At 42.8% G+C, this 27,111-nt stretch overlaps 1 protein-coding gene across 1 annotated transcript; it reads left to right on the plus strand.

Annotated features, from left to right (window-relative positions):
* Positions 1–1,228: 1,228 nt before the first annotated feature.
* GFUS (GDP-L-fucose synthase) lies at positions 1,229–25,036 on the plus strand. Its single transcript, XM_070749302.1, has 11 exons — positions 1,229–1,305; positions 3,276–3,432; positions 4,776–4,890; positions 7,456–7,584; positions 9,322–9,395; positions 10,155–10,288; positions 18,684–18,748; positions 20,222–20,288; positions 22,176–22,255; positions 22,703–22,802; positions 24,865–25,036. The coding sequence occupies exons 2-11, from the start codon at positions 3,287–3,289 to the stop codon at positions 24,918–24,920; spliced, it is 966 nt and encodes a 321-aa protein (XP_070605403.1). The 5' UTR covers positions 1,229–1,305; positions 3,276–3,286; the 3' UTR covers positions 24,921–25,036.
* The last annotated feature ends 2,075 nt before the right edge of the window (positions 25,037–27,111 follow it).

The raw sequence follows: 27,111 nt of genomic DNA on the forward strand, positions 1-27,111 counted from the left end.
CTATCTATCTATCTACCTACCTACCTACCTACCTACCTACCTATCCATCTATCCTCTATCTATCCATCCATCCATCCATCCATCCACCCAACCCACCCTCCCATTCAGCCACCCACACACTCTCCCATCCTCCCATCCAACCAACCAACCAACCAACCAACCAACCAACCAACCAACCAACCAACCAACCAACCAACCAACCAGGAAGCTCAAACTGCCCAAGGAGCTGCTGATATAGTTCTACAGAGGAATCACTGAGTCTGTCATCTGCACCTCTATTAGTGTCTATTTCGGTTCTGCAACCCAACAAGACCGACACAGACTTCAGAGGAGAATCAGAACTGCAGAGAAAACAATTGCTGCCAACCTGCCTCCCATTGAGCACCTGTATACTGCACCAGTCAAAAAGAGGCTGGTGAAAATATTTACTGACCCCTCACATCCTGGACACAAACTGTTTCAACTCCGACCCTCAAAACGTCGCTACAGAGTCCTGCACACCAAGACAACTAGACACAAGAAGAGTTTTTTCCCCAAACACCATCACTCTGCTAAACAAATAATTCCCTCAACACTGTCAAACTATTTACTAAGTCTGCACTATTTCTACTAGTTTTTTTCGCATCATTCCTATCACCCATTTCCTCCCACTTAGGAATGTATGACTGTAACTGGTTGCTTATATCCTTATGATTTATATTAATATTGATTGTTTCCTGATTGCATATTTGCACCCTATGACAATCATTAAGTGTTGCACCTCTTCATTATTGACAAATGTTTATTTATGTATTTATTTATTTATTTATTTGTCAAACAATTATAGGGTGATAATTTGTACATATAAAACATTAGATAAGTAATGATAAAAAGTAGACAATAGGACAGGGACGGTAGGCACAAATTCCCTGTGTGTCCAATCACACTTGGCCAATAAAGAATTCTATTTTATTCTATTCAAAACCAAGTCGATATAAATTGATGTCCAACACTATCATCCCCAAATCCCCTCATGATCTCCCCAGCCAGGGTCGCCTTTGTAAATCCCTCGGGACCCCCCGCTTCCCCCCCAAAAAAGTCCCCCTGCGGGTCCGCACCTGAAATGCGCCTGCAATTCGGGGAAAGAAAAGGGGGAAAAACCCCCGACGGTGCCAAAGGAGCTTTCACAAGGCTGTGGACTTCAACTCCCAGAAGCCTCCGCTAAGAGCCTGGCGGGGCCCAAGGCATGCCGGGAGTTGAAGTCCCGCGCTGACCAGGAAGCGGCCGGAGACCATCGATTGCCGGGCAAGCGGAGAGCAGCTCCGGGTACTGTGACTTACGTGGCACGCGGCGGGGAAGGGGAGGCTGAGGCCGAGGCCGGGCTGTTGGGAAGAAGCGGGGGAAGCTGGTTCAAGCCTTTCTTCCTCAAATCCCGACTGTCTCCTTTTACGACGTGTTGTTTTGGCCATGCGAGTGGTCTACCTTGCAGGGCTGTCGTGCAGGAGCAAACGGGAGAGAGGGGGCCGCTTCTTCCCGCGGTCATTTGGGATTAAAATTTGGGATAAAAACCCCACCTCGGGGTTGGGTTGAGGCTGAGTCAACCTGGAGCCCACTGAGATTCGATCTGCCAAATTGCTGGCAGCCGGTGATCAGCAGAAGCTGCACGAATCCCAGCGACCAGTTAGGTCCCACAGAGTGGGCCTTCTCCGGGTCCCATCAACTAAACTGCTGCTTGGCGGGACCCAGGGGAAGAGCCTTCTCTGTGGCGGCCCCGACCCTCTGGAACCAACTCCCCCCAGAGATTAGAATTGCCCCCACCCTCCTTGCCTTTCGTAAGCTACTTAAAACCCACCTCTGCCGCCAGGCATGGGGGAACTGAGATACTCCCCCGCTAGGCCTTTACAATTTTATGCATGGTATGTCTGTAGGTATGTTTGGTTTTTTATATTAATGGGTTTTTAATTGTTTTTAGTATTGGATTATTATTATATGCTGTTTTATTATTGCTGTTAGCCGCCCCGAGTCTCTGGAGAGGCATACAAATCTAATAAATGAATGAATGAATGAATGAATGAATGAATGAATGAATGAATAAATACGAAGTAGCTTGCAAGCACTGCACTCTAACCACTGCGCCACCGAGGCCCTCTGCCACCCTCATCAAAAGCGGAGCTGGGATCTTGGTTTGGAGAAGAAAATCTCCTGCCTTGTTTTCTTACTGGGCATCTGCTGAAGATGCCTTTTCTGCCATGGTTTAATCGTGATTTGATCTTGGCTTGGTTTCATTCTGCAGAGGCCCTGACGGAAGTAGCAAAAGCAGTAACATTTTAGACTTATCTACCGCTTCCTATGCTTTTACAGCCCTCTCTAAGCAATTTACAGAATCAGCCTTTTGCCCCCAACAATCTGGGTCCTCATCTGACCCCCCCCTCAGAAGGATGGAAGGCTGAGTCAACCTTGAGCCAGGGTGAGATTTGAACTGCTGAACAACAGCTAGTGGTTAGCTGAAGTGCCTGCAGTGCTGTACTCTAACCACTGCGCCATCAAAAGCAGAGCTGCAATCTTGGTTTGGAGAAGAAATTTCCTGTTTTCTTCTTAGCCAGCATCTGCTGAAGACCAACCTGCCTTTCTTGCAGTGGTTTGATCATGATTTGATCTTGGCTTGATTTAATTCTCCAGAGGCTCCTGATGGAAATAGCATTAAGGGCAGAAGACCGCCAAAACTGAACCCTTTTTAAAATCTATCTATCTACCTACCTGCCTACCTACCTATCTCCCTCCCTCCCTCCATCTATCCATCCATCCATCTTCTAATATCTATTTATTTATTTTTCAAATTTATCAGTCACCCTTCTAACAGACTCATCTGTCTGTCTATCTATCTATCTCCCTCCCTCCCTCCATCTCCTAACATCTTCGGAGAGGAGTGGCATACAAATCTAATAAATTATTATTATATTAATTATTATTAATTATTATCTATCTATTTATTTTTCGAATTTATAGGCTTCCCTTCTCCTAGGTGACTCATCTGTCTGTCTGTCTGTGAATCTATCTATCTATCTATCTATCTATCTATCTATCTATCTATCATCTCTATCTAATCTCTCTATCTCTCTATCTATCTCCCTCCTTCCATCTATCCATCTTCTAACATCTATCTATCTTTATTTATTTATTTTTTAAATTTATAGACCGCCCTTCTAGGGAATCGTCTGTCTGTCTGCCTGCCTGCCTGCCTGCCTGACTGCCTGACTGCCTACCTACCTACCTATCTCTCTCTCTCTCCTCTGCAGAACTCGTATTGATGGCTGAGCCGGAAAAGGAGAAACGGATTCTGGTGACTGGGGGCTCCGGCCTGGTGGGAAAGGCCATTCAGAAGGTGATTGCCGATGGGGAACAGCGGCCGGACGAGAAGTGGATATTTGTGTCCTCCAAAGAAGCTGACTTAACGTGAGTGTGTGAGGTTTTCTGCAAGATTTTTGGAAGTTCTGACTGGGGTTTGTAGCAGGTTGCAGGGCCTAGGAACATCTGGAGAAGACATTTGGATGAGGTCTAAGCTGGGTTCCTGAAGCTGGGACAGTGTTTTTCAGCCTTGGCCACTTTAAGATGAGTGGACTTCAATTCCCAGAATTCCCCAGCCAGCAAGGTTGAAGTTGAATCCACCCATCTTAAAACATGGTGGCTGGGGAGTTCTGGGAGTTGAAGTCCACCCATCTCCCCCCCCCCCTATAAGATTTTTTATTTTTTCTCCACCATAAAGTAAAACAATATATAGTTATAAACACAACAACAATGCTTAAAGTCAACTATATACAAACTTTTATTTTCTCATTACTCCCTCAGTGGAGGCTCTTATCTCTCCCTGTGTAAAATTTTCTGTTAATTTTATACAATATTAGCAATTCTTAAAAATCTAAATTAAAAATTTTCCATCACCGTCTTACTACAAAAGATTACAACAATGTAAAGAATAATAAAATCTCTTTTATCTAAATTTTAATCTTATGTAGCTAATTAAAAATTCTCTCTGTATATATGTATCTATAATAAAAGAAACTATTCATAATATATCACCTACATCGTAAAATAAAATTCTATATGTTTAAAGTCTAAACAATAAGTAAATTTTGTGTTATATCATTATATAGTGCTACCACCATTTCTCATCTTTGCCATCTGGCTTGCAAAGCTTAAATCAAATTCTCTTGTTTCAATTTTTCCAAAATTAACCAATTACTAATACATACATAATGTATCTCTTACTTTTCTATCCAATCATAAAACTTCCCCCAAATTTTATAATAATCTGAGTCTTGTTCATCTCTAAGTTTCAAAGTCAATCTGCTCATCTCTGCACAATCCATAATTTTTCTCATAACTCCCCTTTCTGTTGGTATCCTATTCAATTTCCAACATTGTGCATATACAATCCTAACTGCTATAATTATATGTATAATTAAATATGTCTCTTCTTTGTCAAAATTATCTGGTAAAATACCCAGAAGGTATATCTCGGGTCTAAGATCAATAGTCTTTCTTAAAATCTTCTGAATCCAATGTTGAATTTGTGTCCAAAATTTACGTGCTTCCGGATGTAGATGTAGAATTCTAGAAGTTGAATCCATCCATTTGAAAGCATGCTGGCTGGAGAATTCTGGGAGTTGAAGTCCACCCGTCTTAAAACGTGGTAGCTGGAGAATTGTGGGAATTGAGGTCCACCCATGACTGCCTATACCTCCGCCATGCGAGGAACCCATGTGGCATATCCATCTCTCCTCTCTCCTCTCCTCCAGGAATGCCGCGGAGACCACAGCCCTCTTTGACAAACACAAGCCCACCCACGTCATTCACCTGGCAGCCATAGTCGGGGGTCTCTTCAGGAACCTCAGCCACAACTTGGAATTCTGGGTGAGGACGTTGTGAATTCGAACGACCTTCCCTGAATAGGGAAGTGCTTGGTTTCAAACTCCCAAATAACTGACCGACTACCGGAAGTTTGGCCTGGCCATTTCTGACTAGTGGGGTTTTGACTGAAAGGAAAACCACACGATGTTTGTTTTATTTATTTTTGTTTTATTTATTTTATTTTGTCAAGTATGTATTGGTGACATACAAAGATATAAAAATATTTATATACATGATACTAGTAAGAGAGAAAAATTAGGACAGGGGACAGAAGGCACACTGGTGCGCTTATGCACTCCCCTTACTGACCTCTTAGGAATCAGGAGAGGTCAACAGTGGAGAGTCTAAGGGTCAGGTTTTGGGGGTTCGGTGATGATACTACAGTCTGGTAGTGAGTTCCAGGCATCAGCTACTCAGTTGCTAAAGTCTTCTTTCCTGCAGTCGAGTTTGGAGCAGTTTACTTTAAGTCTGTATCTGTTGTGTGCTCGTGTGTTGTTGTGGTTGAAGCTGAGGTAGTTGTTGACAGGAAGGACGTTGTGGCAGATGATTTTATGGGCTCTGCTTAGATCATGTTTGTTTATTTTATTTTATTTATTTTATTATTTTATTTTATTTATTAATCAAATTTGTATGCCGCCCCTCTCCGCAGACTCGGGGCGGCTAACAACAGTAATAAAACAATATAAACAAATCTAACATTTAATCTAATATCTAAGTTAATTTTAAAAAGAAACCCCAATTTAAGAGACCAATCATACATACAGACATACCATGCATAATTTTTTTTAAGGCGATGTAATTCTAAACTTTCTAAACCTAGGATTGTAAGTCTAGTTCCATAGGGTATTCTGTGTAGTAAAGTATCTCTGGACATTTTCTACAGTGTTTATGTCCGAAATGCGTTCTGGGTTCCAGACAGACGAGCTGTATTCAAGGATTGGTCTGGGTCCATTTTATACAATTTGGTGCATCTATTGTACATGAGGACCCGGATTGTAGGGGCAATAGCCTTGCTCTGTTAAAAAAAAGAAAAAAAGTGCCATTGCTAACATGTTGTAAGCCGCCCTGAGTCTAAGGAGAAGGGCGGCATAAAAATTGAATAAATAAATAAGTAAATAAATTGTTTCAAGAAAATCCCAAACTTCCGAGAAGTTGCAGAGTCCATCCACCCCACCCAGATTGTTAGTTAGAACTTGGAAACTAAGGAGAAATTTCCTGACTGTGAGAACAAGTGACCAGTGGAACTGCTTGCCTCCAGAAGTTGTGAATGCTCCAACACTGCAGATTTTTAAGATGTTGGATAACCATCTATCTGAAGCAGTGTAGGGTTTCTTGCCTAAGCAAGGGGTTGGACTAGAAAACCTCCAAGGTCCCTTCCAACTCTGTTATTATTATAATTGTTGTTATTATTTCTGCAAAGTTCCTTTTTGTTTGAACGCCGTCTGCTGATTGTTCTCGTATACTTTTCAAATTTATGGAAGGCTAAACAAATTGCCCTGGCAAGGAAAGAAGCGTGGAATGAAATCAGCTGCGGAGCTGTGGGACGGAGATAACATTGAGCTGTTCTTCCCAGAGAGCTGCATAATTTACAGCGTGCATAAAGAGCAATTCTTTTTGGGTTGGTGATGCTGTTTTTTCCAGGGCTGAATTTTGCCTGTTGGAAAATGGTGGATGCAGAGAAGAATGAAAAGCAGGCTTTTGGAACTGGGAAAGGTGCAAAAAAGGGCAACGAGGATGATCAAGGAAATGGAGCTCCTCCCTTAGGAAACCAGATTGTAATGCCTTGGTCTCTTCAGCCTTGAAAGGCGGCGTTTAAGGGGCGACTTGATCGAAGGGTATGAAATCATGCATGGGATATCGAAAAGGTGGATAGAGAAAAATTCTTTTCTCTATCGCACAATACTAGGACAAGGGGCCACTCCATAAAGCTCATAGGTTAGAAAGTGAGGACAAATAAAGGGAAATGTCACCCAGAGGGTCCCTGGTTGGTGGAATTCCCTTCCAGAAGAGGTCGTGACAGCTGTCAGCCTGGAGAGCTTCAAGGCAGGACTAGACAGATTCATGGGTGCCAAGTGTATCATAGGTGGTGATTGAAAGGGATGTCCAAGTGCTGCCTCTATGTTGGTTGAGGCAGGCAGGGTTCCCTCAGGTCCCATTTGTTGGGGGTCAAGGGAAAGGGAGGGTCTTAAAACATGGTGGATAGGGAATTCTGGGAGTTGAAGCCCACCCATCTTAAAACATGGTGGCTGAGGAATTCTGGGAGTTGTGTAAGGTATAAGGGCAGACGAGAGGGATCATGAGGTCTTATTCTGCCGTCAATCTTCTATGTTTCTATTATGCGCTCGTGTGTTGTTGTGATTGAAGGTGAAGTAGTCACTAACAGGGAGGACATTTTGGTATATGATTTTATGAACTGCAGTTAAATCAGATCAGAGGCGGCGTAGTTGTCAATTGTCAACACTTGTAAATTGAACAACACTTTTGAACCGAGAGGAGCAAATAGCCAATTTCAGGGGTGATAACATTTTACAACACCTGATTGTGGCTCTCTCTCTTGTGTGTCCCCAGAGGAAGAATATACACATCAACGACAATGTCTTACAAGCAGCATTCGAATCTGGCGTCCAGAAAGTCGTTTCCTGCCTGTCCACCTGCATATTTCCAGACAAGACCACCTACCCCATTGATGAGACCATGGTAAGGGCTGGGAACCCAATCTCCCTTATTACTCCATTTGTAGGTTACTACTCCACTCTGCTTATGACTAACAATGGAGCCCAATGTTGTTTGGCCTAAATGTAATAAGGTTTCATAGATAAGCGAAAGCAAATAGATGAGCTGTAATCGCAAATAGCATTGTGAGCTTGTATAATGATATTGAAAAAGTTTTTATGAAAGTTTTCCAGGTGATAAAAGTAAAGGAGGCAGCATAGGCTTGGAACAAACTTCCAGCAGACGTGGTGGGTCAATCCATAGTAACTGAATTTAACCATGCATGGGATAAACATCCATCCACCCTAAGATAAAATACAGGAAACATAGAAACATAGAAGACTGATGGCAGAAAAAGACCTCATGGTCCATCTTGTCTGCCCTTATACTATTTTCTGTATTTTATAGATCTATGTTTATCCCAGGCATGTTTCAATTCAGTTACTGTGGATTTACCAACCACGTCTGCTGGAAGTTTGTTCCAAGCATCTACTTCTTTTCAGTAAAATAATATTTTCTCATGTTGCTTTTGATCTTTCCCCCAACTAACTTCAGATTGTGTCCCCTTGTTCTTGTGTTCACTTTCCTATTAAAAACACTTCCCTCCTGGACCTTATTTAACCCTTTAATATATTTAAATGTTTCGATCATGTCCCCCCTTTTCCTTCTGTCCTCCAGACTATACAGATTGAGTTCATGAAGTCTTTCCTGATACGTTTTATGCTTAAGACCTTCCACCATTCTTGTAGCCCGTCTTTGGACCCGTTCAATTTTGTCAATATCTTTTTGTAGGTGAGGTCTCCAGAACTGGAAACAGTATTATTCCAAATGTGGTCTCACCAGCGCTCCATATAGCGGGATCACAATCTCCCTCTTCCTGCTTGTTATACCTCTAGCTATGCAGCCAAGCATCCTACTTGCTTTCCCTACCGCCTGACTGCACTGTTCACCCATTTTGAGACTGTCAGAAATCACGACCCCTAAATCCTTCTCTTCTGAAGTTTTTGCTAACACAGAACTGCCAATACAATACTCAGATTGAGGATAATTAAATAATTAAATCTATTTTGAATCCTCTTATATGGGTGGCGGGGGTGATGGGGGGGTGTTATTGTTAGGTGATGGGCACATGTACTGTGCACTGTTATATGTTTGTTTTATGTAAAAAAAAATTAAAAATCAATAAAACTTTATTAAAAAAAAAAAAAGAGGATTCCTTTTCCCCAATATAAGGAAATAGTATAAGGGCAGACGAGATGCACCAGGAGGTCTTCTTCTGTCGTCAATCTTCTATGTTTCTATGTTAAGTGGGAAATACGCCCTCCCCCAGGGCGTATTTCTCATCCCTTAGAGATGCGAGATGGGTCCTTCCTCCTAAGGACTATTCCATCTGTCCATCTTTGGTGCTGGGGATTCATAATTTGGGTGTCCTCCTAGATCCACAGCTGAGGGTTGGGCAACATCTCTCAGCTGTGGCTAGGGGGACTTTTTTGCAAGTTCGTCTTGTCTACCAGTTGCAGCCCTATCTGGACCAGGAGGCAATTAACTGCTTCCAGAAACCTGTACTATCTCCACTCTACCGGTCTTCTGGAAATCCGTTGAGACCTGGCTTTTTTGGCAGGCCTGGAAATTAGGAATGACAGTGTGTATGTGTAGAATTCTCCATTTTCGGAATGTCATTTGTCGCTTTGGGCTTCCTAACGTGCAAAACTTCCCTTCCAGATTCACAATGGCCCTCCGCACAGCTCCAACTTCGGTTACGCATATGCCAAAAGGATGATCGACGTGCAGAACAGGTAAGTCTCACCTGGTCATTCCCTAGAAGTTATAGGACCGGTCAGGAGGCAGATCGGATTAAGGAAGAACGGAATGGAATAGGAATGGAATGGAATCATAGAATCATAATGGATTTAAGCCTCCTTTGAAAACCCGTGAAGTAGCAAATCCGCGAAAGATGAACTGTGAAGTAGCGAGGGATTACTGTAATTGGTTTATCTAATTTGAATTTCAAATTCTAAAACTGAAAGTTTAACCCATTGCTGTATTCTACTAAGTTAACTTAATGACTTGTTATAAATTGAGGGCTCCCTGTGGTCATTTAATTTAATTTAATTCAATTTAATTTATTCAACTTCTATGCCGCCAAATACCATAGGACTCAGGGCAGCTTATAACAATAAAAAACAATACAATGATACAATGATAAAAAAGAAGTCAAACAACAACAATAATTAAAACCCCAAAACCATAACAAACCCAAATTATAACACCTCCCCAAAAACAATATAACAAATATCCATACCAACAAACATAATTCGGGCACGTCTGGTGTTAAAATTCATGGGCCCCCAGGCATGTCGGCAAAGCCAGGTCTTAACAGCTTTTCAAAGCTGGTTCCATAGAGCAGGGGCAGCCACAGAGAAGGCCCTCCCCTAATTGTTTAGTCGTCGGGAGCTGGAGGAGGCCAATTCTGCGCGACCTAATAGGCCTCTGGGAGGTATGTGGCCCTCCCCTCCTGCCCTCCCCTTCCCAATTCCTTTCTTTCCCTCCCCCAGGGCGTATTTTGAACAACACGGCTGCCTCTTCACCGCCACCATCCCCACCAACATCTTTGGGCCCCACGACAACTTCAGCATCGAGAACGGACACGTCCTGCCAGGCCTGGTCCACAAAGTGTATTTGGCCAAGAGTGAGTCACACAACGGGAAGTGGGGGCGATGGGGTGGGCTGTGTGTCTGTCGCTTGTCCTACCCTCTAACACAAAACAGACTGTGAGAGAGAGTTCGGTCTAGTCTAGTGGTGAAAGCACCGAGGGAAATACCAGGAGACGGGGAGTTCTAGTCCCGCCTTAGGCGTGAAAGCCGGCTGGGTGACTTTGGACCAATCATCAGGAGACGGGGAGTTCTAGTCCCGCCTTAGGCATGGAAGTCCACTGGATGACTTTGGGCCAATCACCAGGAGACAGGGACTTCTAGTCCCGCCTTAGGCATGAAATCCTGCTGCTTAACTTTGGCCCAATCCACCAGAACACACTGAGTTCTATCGCAATTTTAGGCATGAAAATCATATGAGAAAATAGTGAGTTCTAGTCACTCCTTTATCATGAAAACTGACTGGGTGACTTTAGTGCAGCCCCCCCCTCTCTCTCTCTCAACTCAACCTACCTAACAGGGTTGTTGTTTTGGTTAAAAACAGCAAAACAGAGGTGTGTTGAATTATTTGTAAAAAAAAAGTTGAGACTAAAATAAAAATAATAACAATAACTGAGTTGGAAGGGGCACGGGAGGTCTTCTAACTGAGTGAGGGTGGCACAATGGTTAGAGTGCAGCCCTGCAGGCTCCTTCAGCTAACTGCTAGCTGTAGTTCAGCAGTTCAAATCTCACCAACGACTCAAGGTTGGCTCGGCCTTCCATCCTTCCGAGGTGGGTCAAATGAGGACCCAGATTGTTGGGGGCAAGAGGCTGATTCTGTAAAACGCTTAGAGGGGGCTGGAAAAACACTATGAAGCGGTAGATAAGTCTACTTGCTATTGCTATTGCTATCTATCTGTCTACCTACCTCTCTCTCTCTCTCTCTGTTCTATCTACCTACTTCTTCCTGTTTTATCCATTTATCTATTATTTATCTATGTATCCTCTGTCTATATGTCTCTATCAATCATCTCTGTATGTATGTATGTACGTAGGTACGTACCTACCTACCTATCATCTATCTATCTATCTATCTATCTATCTCTCTATCTATCTATCTATCTATATCTATCTATCTATCTATCTATATCTATCTATCTATCTATCTGTCATCTATCTATCTATCTATCTATCTATCTATCGGTCATCTATCTATCTATCTATCTATCTATCTATCTATCTATCTATCTATCTATCTATCTATCTATCTATCTATCTATCACCGCAGAGCCAGGGTGGTGCAGTGGTTAGAGTGCAGCACTGTAGGCTACTTCAGCTAACTGCTAGCTGTAGTTCGGTGGTTCAAATCTCACCGGACTCCAAGTTGACTCAGCCTTCCATCCTCCTGAGTTGTGTCAAATGAGGATCCCAGATTGTTGGGGGTAAAATGCTCACTTTGTAAACCGCTTAGAGAGTATTGTAAGAGCACTAGGAAGCGGCATATAAGTCTGAACGCTATTGCTAAATGCGGTTGCTAAGCTAGTCCATCCTCCTGCTCAATCAATAAAGAAAAATAAATAAAGCAGTGGAAGTGATGTGCCGGTGCCTGGAGGCTGTTGGGGCCTGGATGGGTGTCAACAGACTCAAACTCAACCCTGATAAGACGGAGTGGCTGTGGGTTTTGCCTCCCAAGGACAACTCCATCTGTCCATCCATTACCCTGGGGGGGGGGGGGGGAATTATTGAACCCTTCAGAGAGGGTCCACAACCTGAGCGTCCTCCTCGACCCACAGCTCACATTAGAGAAACATCTTTCAGCTGTGGCGAGGGGGGCGTTTGCCCAGGTTCGCCTGGTGCACCAGTTGTGGCCCCATTTGGACCAGGAGTCACTGCTCACAGTCACTCATGCCCTCATCACCTCGAGGTTCGACTACTGTAACGCTCTCTACATGGGGCTACCTTTGAAGAGTGTTCGGAAACTTCAGATCGTGCAGAATGTAGGTGTGAGAGCAATCATGGGCTTTCCCAAATATGCCCATGTCACACCAACACTTTGCAGTCTGCACTGGTTGCCGATCAGTTTCTGGTCACAATTCAAAGTGTTGGTCATCACCTATAAAGCCCTTTATGGCACCGGACCAGGGTATCTACAAGACCGCCTTCTGCCGCACAAATCCCAGCGACCGGTTAGGTCCCACAGAGTTGGCCTTCTCTGGGTCCCTTCGACGAAACAATGTCGTCTGGCGGGACCCAGGGGAAGAGCCTTCTCTGTGGTGGCTCCGACCCTCTGGAATCAGCTCCCTCCAGAGATTCGAACTGCCCCCACCCTCCTTGCCTTTCGTGAACTCCTTAAAACCCACCTCTGTCGTCAAGTGTGGGGGAACTGAGACATCTCCCCCTGCCTATGTAGTTTTTGTGCATGATATGACTGTATGTATGTTTTTATATATTGGGGTTTCTTGTTTTTTTTAGACTTTTAAAATGTATTATTGTTATTTTAGATTCTAACTATTAGATTTGTCATTATATATTGTTTTTGTCACTGTTGTGAGCAGCCCCGAGTCTGCGGAGAGGGGCGGCATACAAATCTAATAAATAATAATAATAATAATAATAATAATAATAATAATAATAATAATAATAAGTCCAGAGCACCTGAATGGGAGGTGTAGGAGGAGGAAGAGGAGGAGGAGTGCATTTAACAGTGGGGCTCCACCTGTGCGGTTTAAGAGAAGCAAAGAGATCCAAAGAGAGCAACTATCCAGGATTCCTGGCTCCGTGGGTCTCCCTCCCCCTTCCCTCCCGGCAATCAAGGATCATAAATAAATCAGAGTTTCTGCTGCTGCAGGTCGGGGTCCTGGCAGACATTCCGTCTGGGCTAGAATCCCGGCTCGGACAAGCCAAGATTGGCGGCGCATCTGCTAAGCATTTAGCCTCCCTCTGCTGTCATCGGGGGCCAAAGCTGAGACAGACGCTGCTGGCTGCCAAAAAAAACCCCCTCCTCTTGCTGTCTTCCGATGCCAAGCTGAGCTTTTGCAGGCTTTGGAATTGGGGCAGGGGGAGAGCGACCCCTCTCGGCTGTCCCTAGAACAGTCCAGCCTTTTGCACTGGTCCACCCCCAGCGTGGCCCTCGTGGCAGGGAAACTCGTGACTCTCGGAAATACAGGTCGTCCGAAGTGGTTAAAGCCGCACTAAAAAGAAAAAACGACTTTTGATTGGGATTTTTTTCCTTTGTTTTACTTTACCTTATTATATTATTTTGTTTTGTTTTGTTTCATAGAAACATAGAAACATAGAAGTCTTACGGCAGAAAAAGACCCCATGGTCCATGTAGTCTGCCCTTATACTATTTTCTGTATTTTATCTTAGGATGGATATATGTTTATCCCAGGCATGTTTCAATTCAGTTGCTGTGGATTTATCTACCACATCTGCTGGAAGTTTGTTCCAAGGATCTACTACTCTTTCAGTAAAATAATATTTTCTCATGTTGCTTTTGATCTTTCCCCCAACTAACTTCAGATTGTGTCCCCTTGTTCTTGTGTTCACTTTCCTATTAAAAACACTTCCCTCCTGAACCCTATTTAACCCTTTAACATATTTAAATGTTTTGATCATGTCCCCCCTTTTCCTTCTGTCCTCCAGACTTTACAGATGGAGTTCATGAAGTCTTTCCTGATACGTTTTATGCTTAAGACCTTCCACCATTCTTGTAGCCCGTTTTTGGACCCGTTCAATTTTGTCAATATCTTTTTGTAGGTGAGGTCTCCAGAACTGAACACAGTATTCCAAATGTGGTCTCACCAGCGCTCTATATAGCGGGATCATAATCTCCCTCTTCCTGCTTGTTATACCTCTAGCTATGCAGCCAAGCATCCTACTTGCTTTCCCTACTGCCTGACTGCACTGTTCACCCATTTTGAGACTGTCAGAAATCACTACGCCTAAATCCTTTTCTTTTGAAGTATTTGCTAACACAGAACTGCCAATACAATAGTCAGATTGAGGATTCCTTTTCCCCAAGTGCATTATTTTACATTTGGAAACATTAAACTGCAGTTTCCATTGCTTTGACCATTTATCTAGTAAAGCTAAATCATTTACCATATTGCCGACGCCTCCAGGAATATCAACCCTATTGCACACTTTAGAGTCATCGGCAAATAGGCAAACCTTCCCTACCAGACCTTCCCCTATGTCACTCACAAACATATTAAAAAGAATAGGACCCAGAACAGACCCTTGTGGCACACCGCTTGTAACCTGACTCTGCTCAGAATACTCGCCATTCACAACAACCCTCTGGTGTCTATGCTTCAGCCAGCTGCAAATCCATTGAACTATCCAGGGATTAAGTCCAATCTTCACTAATTTATCTATCAGCTCTTTATGTGGAACCGTATCAAAGGCTTTGCTGAAGTCCAGGTAGGCAATATCCACGGCACCACCTTCATCCAACACCTTTGTGACATAGTCAAAGAAATCAATGAGATTAGTCTGACATGATTTGCCTTCAGTAAAGCCATGCTGATTTGGGTCCAATAAGTTATTGTTTTTTAGGTGCTGATTTATCCTCTTTTTCAGTAGAGTCTCCATCATTTTAATGACAACTGATGTCAAGCTAACTGGCCTGTAGTTACCAGCTTCTTCTCTACTGCCCTTCTTGTGGATAGGCACAACACTTGCCATTCTCCAATCCTCAGGAACATCTCCTGTTAACAAGGATTGGTTAAACAAATCAGTCAGGGGGGTAGCAATGACAGATCTGAGTTCTTTAAGAACTCTGGGGTGGATGCCATCTGGACCCATTGCCTTATTTATCTTTAATCGTTCAAGTTCTTCTAAGACATCAGCTTCTAAGATCACTGGAGCTGAATCCGTACAGTTGGAGGCAATGCTATATCCCTCTATAGTATTATTTTGTAAGGTGTCTTTTGAGAAAACTGAACAGAAGTAGCTATTGAAATGGTCAGCGATCTCCTTATTCCCATTAATGCATGTATTTTTCCCGGTACTAAGCTTCGTGATGCCGCAGTTTTTCTTCTTCTTATCACTAATATATCTGAAGAAGGTTTTATCCCCCTTCTTTAGAGATTTGGCAATTTCTTCCTCTTTTGAGGCTTTAGCAGCATATATTATCTGTTTCGCCTCCTTCTGTCTCATTTTATACACCTCCCTATCAGCTATACTTCCAGACTCTTTATACCTCCTATAGGCAGCCTTTTTTTCATTGACTGTAGCCCTTACATCATTGCTAAACCATAGCGGTTTCTTCTTCCTTTTACCTTTAGTTATTTGTCTTACATACAGTCCAGTGGCTTTTAAGATGGCCTTTTTAAATACAGTCCACTGGGTGCTCGCTCCTGCCATTTTATCCCTCCCCTTTAATTCATTATCTAAATATTCCCCCATTGCATTAAAATTTGTTTTTCTGAAATCCAATACTTTGGTTGCATTATAGGATTGCTCACAATGAGTTTTTACATCAAACCACAAACATAGATGGTCACTGCAACCTAAATTTTCTCCCACCTTGACCTCTGAAACCCAATTCCCATTCGTAAAAACTAAATCTAGAATATTCTCCCCTCTAGTTGGTGTCTTAACCAGCTGTGCCAGAGCTGCTCCTGTAAAGGCCTCTACTATATTCTTACTTTTGCATGTATGTGCACTGGGGATATTCCAGTCAACATCAGGCATGTTGAAATCACCCATAACCACAATATCTCCCTTTACTGCCATTTGGGTAATTTCATCCACCATCTTGTTGTCATATTCCTCAGATTGCCCTGGAGGCCTATAGATCACCCCAATTCTAATGACAGAACCGTCTTTATTTTGCATGCAAATCCAGAGGGTCTCTAGATCTTGACATGTATTTTGAATTAGTGTTGTTTTTAGAGTTTCTTTAACATAAATGGCTACTCCACCTCCCCTTCTCTCTATTCTATCCTTCCTATACAGTGTATATCCTGGTATGGATATTTCCCATTCATTAGAATCCTTAAACCATGTCTCAGTTATGGCAACCAGGTCCAAATTATCTCTAGATATTATGGCCATTAATTCACCGAGCTTGTTGCTCAAGCTTCGAGCATTCGTGCACATTACACGAAGAACATTATTTTCATTATTAGTTTGCCCCTTATCATCAACAACTACATCTATTTTATTTGCAGCTCCCTTTTCATAAGCTTCCAAAAACTGCTTTATCCTCATTGGTCGGGGACAGAAATCACCCACATCAGTTACATCTCTGTCCCCTTTACCTAGTTTAAATGCCTGTCCAAAAAAGTTCTGAATTCCTCACCGAGTACCTGGGTACCTCTGTATGATGGATGCAAACCATCCCTCTTAAACAACTCCCTATTAGACCATCTACTGACATCATGACTTACATAGCCAAAACCTTCAGCTTTACACCACTGCTTTAACCACACATTAAACTCTATGATACACGTTGTTTTATCCTCTTGGCCACAAACCGGTAACACCTCTTGAGAAAGTCACTGAATCTGCTATTTTACCCAGCTCCACACTTAGACATTGAAAATCTCTTTTTACTACATTGACATTTCTCTGGGACAAATCATTTGTGCCAAGATGCACCACCACATCAATGTTATTACCTTTACTCACAGCCTTGACAATGTTTGTAATCCTCCTCCTGTCCCTGCTGGCAGTGGCCCCTGGGAGACACCTCAGCACCTTCACCACGTCCTTACTCTGTCCCAAATCAACACCTCTAACAGTCGAATCACCCACAAGAAAATGTGTCCTCTTTATATTTCTTATTTATTTTATCTTATTATTGGTTTCTTTTATTCATTTTGCTTTATTATTTATTGTGTGTTATTTAATTATTTTGTTTTATATTATATTATTATTATTATTATTGTTGTTGTTAATAATAATAATAATAATAATAATAATAATAATAATAATGCAGTCCTAGGTGCTTGGAAAGCGCCCAACTGGTGATGAAATACGAAATCCAGCATAGTGATCTCATTTGCTGTGTTGTACTGACATAATAATAATAATAATAATAATAATAATAATAATAATAATAATAATAATAATAATAAAAAATTAATAACAACAAAAACAAAAACAGTTGGAAGGGACCTTGGAGGTCTTCTAGTCCAATCCCTTGCTTAGGCCGGAAACCCTACATTATTCAGACAGCTGGTTGTCCAACATCTGTTTAAACACTTCCAGTGTTGGAGCATTCACAACTTCTGGAGGAAACTTCTGTTCCACTGATCAACCATTCTGACTGTCAGGAAATTCCTCCTTAGTTCTAAATTGCTTCTCTCCTTGTTTAGTTTCCACCCATTGCTTCTTGTTCTACTGTCAGGTGCTTTGGAGAATAGGTTGACTTCTTCTTCTTTGGGGCAACCCCTGAGATACTGGAAGACTGCTATCCTGTCTCCCCTGGTCCTTCTTTTCATAAAACTAGCCCTGCCCAGTTCCTGCAACCGTTCTTCATATGTTTTAGCCTCTAGCCCCCTAATCATCTTGGTTGCTGTTCTCTGCACTTTTTCTAGAGTCTCAACATCCTTTTTGCATCGTGGCGACCAAAACTGGACACAGTATTTATTTGTTTGGTTGTTTGTTTGTTTGTTTGTTCGTTCATTCATTCCATTTTTATGCCACCCTTCTCCTTAGACTCAGGGCGGCTTACAACATGTTAGCAATAGCACTTTTTAACAGAGCCAGCGTATTGCCCCCATAATCCGGGTCCGCATTTTACTCACCTCAGAAGGATGGAAGGCTGAGTCAACCTTGAGCCAGTGATGAGATTTGAACCACTGACCTACAGATCTACAATCAGCTTCAGTGGTCTGCAGCACAGCACTCTACCTGCTGCGCCACCACGGCTCTGTCTATTATTCCAGGAGTGGCCTTACTAAGGCCTTATAAAGTGTCATTAACCCTCCACGTGATCTTGATTCTCTCCCTCTGTTGATGCAGCCTAGAACTGTGTTGGCTTTTTTGGCAGCTGCTGCACACGGCTGGCTCCTATTTAAACGGCTGTCCACTTTGGTTGAGCAATGCACCACAAATACTCTACCTGTGCGTTTTGTTTTTCTTGCCTAAATGTAGAACCTTACTTTTTTCACCATTTAATTTTATTTTGTTAGATAGCACCCATTGTTCAAGTCTGTCAAGATCCTTCTGTATTTTGTACCTGTCTTCTGAAAGCAAAAATGCGGGAAGCAAAATTGCGCTCGATCCTGCACTCACACGCCAGAACCGTAGAGCTGCGCGCAATTAACCGTACCGGTAGTAGCCCATCACTGGCTATTGTATACCTTCCCGGCTGGCCACGAACTTATTTCCTCGGTCTCCTCTCCTAGACAGAACAGGCGGAAATTTCTTGCAGGAAAAATTGAGGAAGGCAGAAGATGTTGTTAGCAACAACTAATTTTCTCTGTGCTTTTCCTCCAGAAAACGGCACCAACGTCACCGTCTGGGGCACGGGAAAGCCTCGGAGGCAGTTCATTTACTCTCTGGTAAGCCCAATTTTGCATTTGGGGGAAAGTGGGGAGAAGGTCAAGGTCAACTGTATTTTATGTTAGGATGGGATCTATGTTTATCCCAGGCATGTTTAAATTCAGCACCTGTGGATTTACCAACCACCTCTGCTGGAAGTTTGTTCCAAGCCTCTATTACTCTTTCAGTAAAATAATATTTTCTCACGTGGCTTCTGATCTTTCCACCAACTGACCTCAGATTGTGTCCCCTTGTTCTTATGTCCACTTTCCTATTAAAAACACTTCCCTGCTGAACCTTATTTAACCCTTGAACATATTTAAATGTTTCGATCACGTCCCCCCTTTTCCTTCTGTCCTCCAGACGATACAGATTGAGTTCATGAAGTCTTTCCTGATATGTTTTATGTGTAGGACCTTCCACCATTTTTGTAGCCCATTTATGGACCCGAAATCTCTTGCAGGTGCACAGAGACTCATGGCTTACGATACCTTGGGTTTAAGATACTGGGGTTTAAGATTTTTTTGCCTCTTCTTCCAAACTATTTTCACCTTACAAACCCACGCTGCCGCCACTGGGATGCCCTGCCTCCGGATTTCTGTTGCCAGCGAAGCACCCGTTTTTGCACTGCTGGGATTCTCCTGAGGCTCCCCTCCATGGGAAAACCCACCTCCGGACTTCCGTGTTTTTGCGATGCTGCAGGGGAATCCCAGCAGTGCAAAAATGGGCGCTTAGCTGGCAACGGAAGTCTGGAGGTGGGGTTTCCCAGTGAGGGGAGCCTCAGTGAAATTGCAGCATCACAAAAACATGGAAGTCTGGACTAAAGGTGGGGTTTCATGGACTTCTTTTTGTAATGCTGCAATTTCGCTGAGGCTCCCCTCGCTGGGAAACCCCACCTCCAGACTTCCGTTACCAGCGAAGCACCCTTTTTTTGCTGCTGGGATTCCCCTGAAGTATCACAAAAACATGGAAGTCCGGAGGTGGGTTTTCCCATGGAGGGGAGCCTCATGGGAATCCCAGCAGCGCAAAAACGGGTGCTTCGGTTGGCAAAAGGGGGTGAGTTTTGGGCTTGTACGCATTAATCACTTTCCCATTGATTCCTATGGGAAACATTGTTTCGTCTTACAAACTTTTCACCTTAAGAACCTCGTCCTGGAACCAATTAAGTTCGTAAGACAAGGTATCACTGTATATTATTTAATTCTATGTATGAATGCCATATGTGTACATACATATTACACACAGACACACAAAAATATACATTATCTACTATATAAACTGTATGTACACACACATGCACGCACAGCTCTTCTAAAATGATACACATTCAACCTCATTTACTGTGATAGGAAAAACATACACAGAGCCCAGAGGGGGGGAAAGAAAAATATTCAAAAATTTTCTACCGGTTCTGTGTACCTGACCACCCCTGTATAGTAAAACCTGGTCAAGGTCTTACCTCTATTACCAATTTCTTCTCTTATGCCTTTCAGGACCTTGCTCGGTTGTTCGTTTGGGTGTTAAGGGAATACAATGAAATAGAACCCATCATCTTGTCAGGTAGGTTCCCTCCATCCATTCCATGGATCTGGAATTATTATTTTTTAATTGATTTTTTAAAAAACAAATTGATGCATCTGCTACCTCCCTTGCTTAAGGTTCCTCACCCAAATTTGGAAGTTTCAAAAAAAAAGTAAAGGCCAGGAGAATAATAAGGGAGACTGCCAGACTGCAAAAATCAAGCAAGACACACAGAATTACCTATAAGTATAAGATGCACCTTTTTACCCCGCAAAAGAGGGTGAAAACTTGGGTGCATCTTATACACTGAATGTAGCCCCACCCAACCATCCTCAAAGAGTAATTTAGCTCCTTGCAGTAATTTACTGTATTTTTCAGCGTACATTTGTTTTGGGGGAGGAAAATAGGGAAAAGAGCCTGCTTACCAGGTATTCATCTGGCTAGCATCCTTATCTCTGGTCAGTTTAAGCACAATCCCATCTGTCCTTCCATTACCCTGGGGGGGGAATCATTGACCCCCTCAGAGAGGGTCCGCAACTTGGGCGTCCTCCTCGATCCACAGCTCACATTAGAGAAACATCTTTCGGCTGTGGCGAGGGGGGCGTTTGCCCAGGTTTGCCTGGTGCACCAGTTGTGGCCCTATCTGGACCAGGAGTCACTGCTCACAGTCACTCATGCCCTCATCACCTCGAGGCTCGACTACTGTAATGCTCTCTACATGGGGCTACCTTTGAAAAGTGTTCGGAAACTTCAGATCGTGCAGAATGCAGCTGCGAGAGCAGTCATGGGCTTACCTAGGTATGCCCATGTTTCACCATCACTCTACAGTCTGCATTGGCTGCCGATCAGTTTCCGGTCACAATTCAAAGTGTTGGTTATGACCTTTAAAGCCCTTCATGGCATCGGACCAGAATATCTCCGAGACCGCCTCCTGCCGCACGAATCCCAGCGACCGATTAGGTCCCACAGAGTAGGCCTTCTCCGGGTCCCGTCAACTAAACAATGTCGGTTGGTGGGCCCCAGGGGAAGAGCCTTCTCTGTGGCGGCACCGGCTCTCTGGAACCAACTCCCCCCAGAGATTAGAACTGCCCCTACTCTTCCTGCCTTCCGTAAACTCCTTAAAACCCACCTTTGCCGTCAGGCATGGGGGAATTGAAACACCTCCCCCGGGCATGTTCAATTTTATACATGTTATGCTTGTGTGTATGTCTGTTAGTATATGGGGTTCTTTTACATCTTTAAATATTTTAAAGTTATTTGAATTATTTATGATTTGTTCTATCTTGTTGTGAGCCGCCCCGAGTCTTCGGAGAGGGGCGGCATACAAATCTAAATAATAAATAAATAAATAAATAAATAAATTATTTTATCCCCTGGTTAGGGCTTAAAAAAACCTTTATTTGGAGAGTGTGACAATGAAAGAGCTTGCAAACCAGGAGCGATAGAAAAAAACTTGCTCTTTCTAATGACGATGATTGAAGGTGATGAAACAGAGCTCTTTGTTTTCTCATCTTCAATTATCTTCATTTTTATTTCACTAGAAAGAGCACGTTTTTTTTCTATCATGTATGTTGTTTTTGTGATGGTTTCTATTCAAATTAGGCTGAAAAAATGGTCCACTTGACAAAGAATGACCCTTGTATAAATCCTGCTGTGTTTGTTTTGACATCTCAGGGCATGGGTTTTCCCTTTGCTCCTATCTGAGTAGGCCTTAGCAGAACACAACCAAGCTCAGAGACCACCAGGGACCCCTCAACCCAGCCCAAATTCCACCACAAAGACTAGGCTCATCCCGTCCACTCCCATCTCAAGGAAGTTGAGGGCAAGGGAAGGTGGTGGGCAACCTAGTAATAGGATGGATTCAAGGAATGGTGGGGCATCTCTGGACTTCTTCTTCACCTTCTTCTTCTGCTTCTTTTGTCCCAGTGGGAGAAGAAGAAGAGGTATCCATACGAGAAGCCGCCGAATGCATCGCGAAAGCCATGGATTTCAAGGGACAACTGCTGGTATCCTTTGTCAGTGATTCTCCAAGCATTGCAGCAGACAAAAATCTCATGTCCCTTCTTCAATATGTGTGATTTACGTGTGAAGATTTATGTGTGAAGTTCTTGACTTCACACATAAATCGCCTCCTAGCAAACCACTCACGCCTCCTAGATGCCCTGTGCACTCTAGCATCCAGAAGAGGCTCCTCCTCTTCTCCTGAGTCACTCATCTCAGAAAGTGCAGAGGGCCCAGGTTGTTGTTCAGCCTCTGACATCAGGTCCCCTTCACTGTCAGTCTCAGATTCCAAGAACACAGGACTCCTGTACCACACCTCCACCGTCTCTACATCCTCTGAGTCCATGACTAATTTCACTGGATGCGAGCGAACCACAATATGTCTTTTTGTGTAATCAGTCATAAGATTGATCTTAGCGTACTTTTCCTTAACCTCATCCCCTACTTTCCAGTTTGACGAATCCAAATCGGACGGTCAGTTCAAGAAAACGGCCAGTAACGCCAAGCTGAGGAGATATCTGCCTGACTTCCCGTTCACGCCGTTTGATCAAGGTAAGAGAACCAACATCCAGTGAGGCCTCTTGGGTCTTTCCATTACGGCCCTGGGAGAACTTGGCCCTGTCGGAGTGGACCTCCTTCACCCATTGAAGGCAACAGCCCTGAGAGTTATCATTGGATATCCTGTTGATCCAGGGCTGCCTTGTCCTGCTTTGTGCCTTGGCTACAATGGGCTGTGCAATTGCACACAGAGTTAACATTGCACAGAAAATTTTAAGAGTGAAATAAATGTATTTATTTATTCATTCATACTCATACTTCTTACAACAGGCTGTACAATTGCACAGAGCTGATATTGGGAGACAAATCCTAAGAATCGATCAATCAATCAATCAATCAATTAATTAATTAATTACATACACACATGTAGGTAGGTAGGTTTGTTAAGAATTGTCCTAAAAATGTGAGTTCCAGGTATAGATAGAGATAAAGAAGCAGTAGCCATCAGGATCTCCGGAACGTTTAAAAATTTATTTAAAACTACCCAAAAACTACTAAGCTTTTGCCAGTCCCTATTGACTTCGTCAGAGTGTAAAATCTCTATTGAAGGGATGCTTGCATTTATGCCGGCATTACATAAAAACAAGCATCTCTTCAATGGGGATTTTACACTCTGACAAACTCAGTCGGCACCGATGAGCGCTGAGTAGCTTTTTAGTAGTTTTAAATAAATTTTTAATTGTCCCGGAGATCCTGATGGCTACTGCTTCTTTATCTATATGTATGTATGTATATATATATATATATATATATATATATGTACATATACACTGTATATATACTAAGGTGACCTGATGTCCCGCTTTTGCTGGGACAGCCCCGCTTTTGAACAATTTATCCTGCGTCCCGCAGCCTTTTTAAAAAGTCCTGATTTTTTTACAAACAGGACGTCTGGTCACCTTAATATATACATATTTCTTACAACAAAGAAATATTTGCCAGGGGGGAGGCCGTTTTCACCCTCCCAGCTTCCAAGAAAACCTACCAGAGAAAGCCTCCAGAAACAAGAGGCTTCAGGGAGGCCTGCTAGGCCCAAAATGGAGTCATGCGCACATATAGGGTAGTTGCACATACATAAGTGGGGTGTGTGTGTGTGTCACATGAGCAGGGGGTCACATACGCAGGGGTGTGATGGGTACTGAATTATGGGTGTGGGCACCCATAAAGGCGCGTGCTGTACTCCATTCTCTTCATTATTCTATTCTGTTCTCTATTTTCTATTATTTTCTATTTTCTATTCAATTCTATTTTCTAATTCTATATTGTCTTGTCTCTATTATCTACTCTACTCTTGTATTCTATTCAACAAATCAGGACATATAGGGGGTGGACAGAAAAATGGAAACACCTTGCAGCTCTTCCATGGAATCCAGATTTGTGAAGCTCCCTCCAAACAGTTTTTGTGGAAACTGGGTTCTGTTCGTGTCTATTGAGCCCTGCAGTGATTTTAGGAGTTTCGGTCTCTAACCATTCGCTGTAGAGTCCGACGGTCTCTCTCAGACAACTTCGACTTTCGACCAGACCTGTGCTTGGCTGAGGACATTTTCCCTTCTGTTTCCAAAGCAGTCATGACTTTTGAGACATGACCTCTGGAAACGCCAAACATTCGGGCACTTTCTTTTACACTAGCGCCTGCCAATCAAGCCCCAACAATTTGGCCTCTTTGAAAGTCTGAGAGGTCTGCCATTTCTAGAAGGTCATAACCAATTTCCTTAAATTTCTGTTTAAAAAAAAGGTAGTTTAAAAAAACGTATCAAATAACAGAATTAAAAAAACACATTAAAATATGTCAAGTTTTGATTGATTTCAACATGTTCAAACATTATGCCAAAAAGTCAAATGTTTCCATTTTTTTGTCCACCCTCTGTATTTTTGTCTAGCTGAGATCTTCCCAAAACCCACTCTTCAAACCCGTGACAAAATTCCACTAAATGAGCTAAAAGGTCACCCCTACAGAAAGTTGCCCCCTAACTTTTCCTACTCAAGCAGGGGGAAATTCTGTCCAGTCCCTCCTTCGGAATTTTATTGCCTCCGTTCTCTTCTCATCTCTCTGCAGCCGTAAAGGAAATGTGCGACTGGTTCTGCGCCAATTACGACAGTGCCCGGAAATGACCAAAGGGGACTCGCGATTTCGGCATGTCAAAGTAGTTGGGGGGGTTGCACCCTCGTCTCAATCTCAGGTAGTTTTTTGGCGAAGGAGAAAATTAAAACTGTTTAGGGCACCAAAACGGAATCTGTTTCTTTTTTTTGTATCTTTTTTAACCAAGAATTTTAACTAATGTTCGCCATTTAAAGATGGACATTGTGTACTTAAGCGAGCCCCCTGGAGGACCGCTAGCAAGAGGAAGGCAATTGTTAAGGAGTGTGCAGAATCCTTGAGTTATACCCAGAGGAAAACATGGCATTGCAGCAGATATACGCAGGAGATATGAGTAATTATTCAGTCATGCAAAAACAGATACATTAAAGCTTATAAAACAGTGTTTACATTTAGAAATAGCACAGTCAAGTTAAACAGTCCAGTCATTCACAGACAATTCAGTCAATATCTCTCAATACAATAAGAATATTACAAGCCTCTCTTTGTCTTACATAACCCTTAAATATGTTAAATGAGCCAGGGTGGCGCAGCAGATAGAGTGCTGTACTGCAGGCCACGGAAGCTGACTTGTAGATCTGAAGGTCAGCGGTTCAAATCTCATCACCGGCTCAACGTTGACTCAGCCTTCCATCCTTCCGAGGTGGGTAAAATGAGGACCCGGATTGTGGGGGCAATGTGCTAGCTCTGTTAAAAAGTGCTATTGCTAACATGTTGTAAGCCGCCCTGAATCTAAGGAGAAGGGCGGCATAAAAATCGAATAATAAATAAATAATAAATACATAAATAAATAAATAAAATCGAATAAATAAAGGGTTAAATAAGGTTCAGGAGGGAAGTGTTTTTAATAGGAAAGTGAACATAAGAACAAGGGGACACAATCTGAGGTTAGTTGGGGGAAAGATCAGAAGCAACATGAGAAAATATTATTTGACTGAAAGAGTAGTAGATCCTTGGAACAAACTTCCAGCAGACGTGGTTGGTAAATCCACAGTAACTGAATTTAAACATGCCTGGGATAAGCATAGATCCATCCTAAGATAAAATGCAGGAAATAGTATAAGGGCAGACTAGATGGACCATGAGGTCTTTTTCTGCCGTCAATCTTCTATATTTCTATGTTTCTATTTTAGTCATACATTACAGCTTACAAAATACATCAAACTGTCTTAGAACACACACAGAGCTTACTACATTTGTCACAGTGAATCAGCAGAAGGAACAGAGAGAACAGAATCATGCTTTCTGACTCCCTCTTATGGTAACTTGCAACACTACCTCTTAAAGCTACAGTACTTCAATACAAACAAACATTCATTGTTAGCTTCTTTATATATTGCAAACCCAACTGTTTTGCACATATTATTTATTTATTTATTTATTCGATTTCTATGCATAATCTAGTGAGCAAATTTTAATTCTGCACAAATTTGGCGTGTCAGCGAAACCCATCTCCAGGTCCTCGACTTAACAACCATTCGTTTAGTGACTGTTCAAAGTTACAAAGGCTCCGACTTATGACCATTATTTGCACTTACGACCTTGGTAGCATCCCTGTGGTCACGTGATCCAAATTCATATGGTTGGCAACTGATTAATACTTAGCAGCGTTGCTGTGTCCAAACACCTGAATCAAAATGAGATGTGCCTTCTCAATAATAAGCTGGTAATTAGCATCACGCGAAGATCAAGAAACCTGCCAGATGTTGTTTAAAAACTTTCCTGCATTAAAACAGCTGCTGTGGATGCTTCTAGCAACAACAGATGGAGAATTGGGAACAAAGCTTGTCTTTTGCTGATGGTGCCACAAAATTACAGCCACACAATCCTTTTCAGAGGAAGAATAGAATTGAGCTGGAAGGGACCTTGGGGGTCTTCTAGTCTGTCCGCCTGTTCAAGCAGTAGATACTCTACCACCGTAATGGCAAACCTATGCCACATGTGCCACGGGCAGCACGCAGAGCCATATGAGAGGGCATGTGAGATGTTGTCTTAAGCCAGCTCCAGCGCGCATGCCCATTGGGAAACTGGAAGTTCGGAAAAATGGACTTCCGGTTTGCCCATTGTGCTGTTTTTTTGCACTCTGTGACTTCAGGAAGCATCTCCAAAGCCTCCCGAGTGCAAAAAACAGCACAATTGGGCTATTTTTCACACTCAGCGGCTTCAGGAAGTTTCCCGAAAGCCTCCGTTGGGCAAAAGACAGCA

Source organism: Erythrolamprus reginae, chromosome 3, assembly GCF_031021105.1.
Source record: "Erythrolamprus reginae isolate rEryReg1 chromosome 3, rEryReg1.hap1, whole genome shotgun sequence".
Classification (NCBI taxonomy): Eukaryota; Metazoa; Chordata; class Lepidosauria; order Squamata; family Dipsadidae; genus Erythrolamprus; species Erythrolamprus reginae.

Bases quoted from the DNA above. Each gene is read 5' to 3' on its own strand.
- GFUS (XM_070749302.1), top strand. From the start codon at position 3,287: ATGGCTGAGCCGGAAAAGGAGAAACGGATTCTGGTGACTGGGGGCTCC. The intron at 4,891-7,455 runs GTGAGGACGTTG...GTGTGTCCCCAG, and splicing joins GCCACAACTTGGAATTCTGG to AGGAAGAATATACACATCAA. The intron at 20,289-22,175 runs GTAGGTTCCCTC...CTTTTGTCCCAG, and splicing joins AGAACCCATCATCTTGTCAG to TGGGAGAAGAAGAAGAGGTA.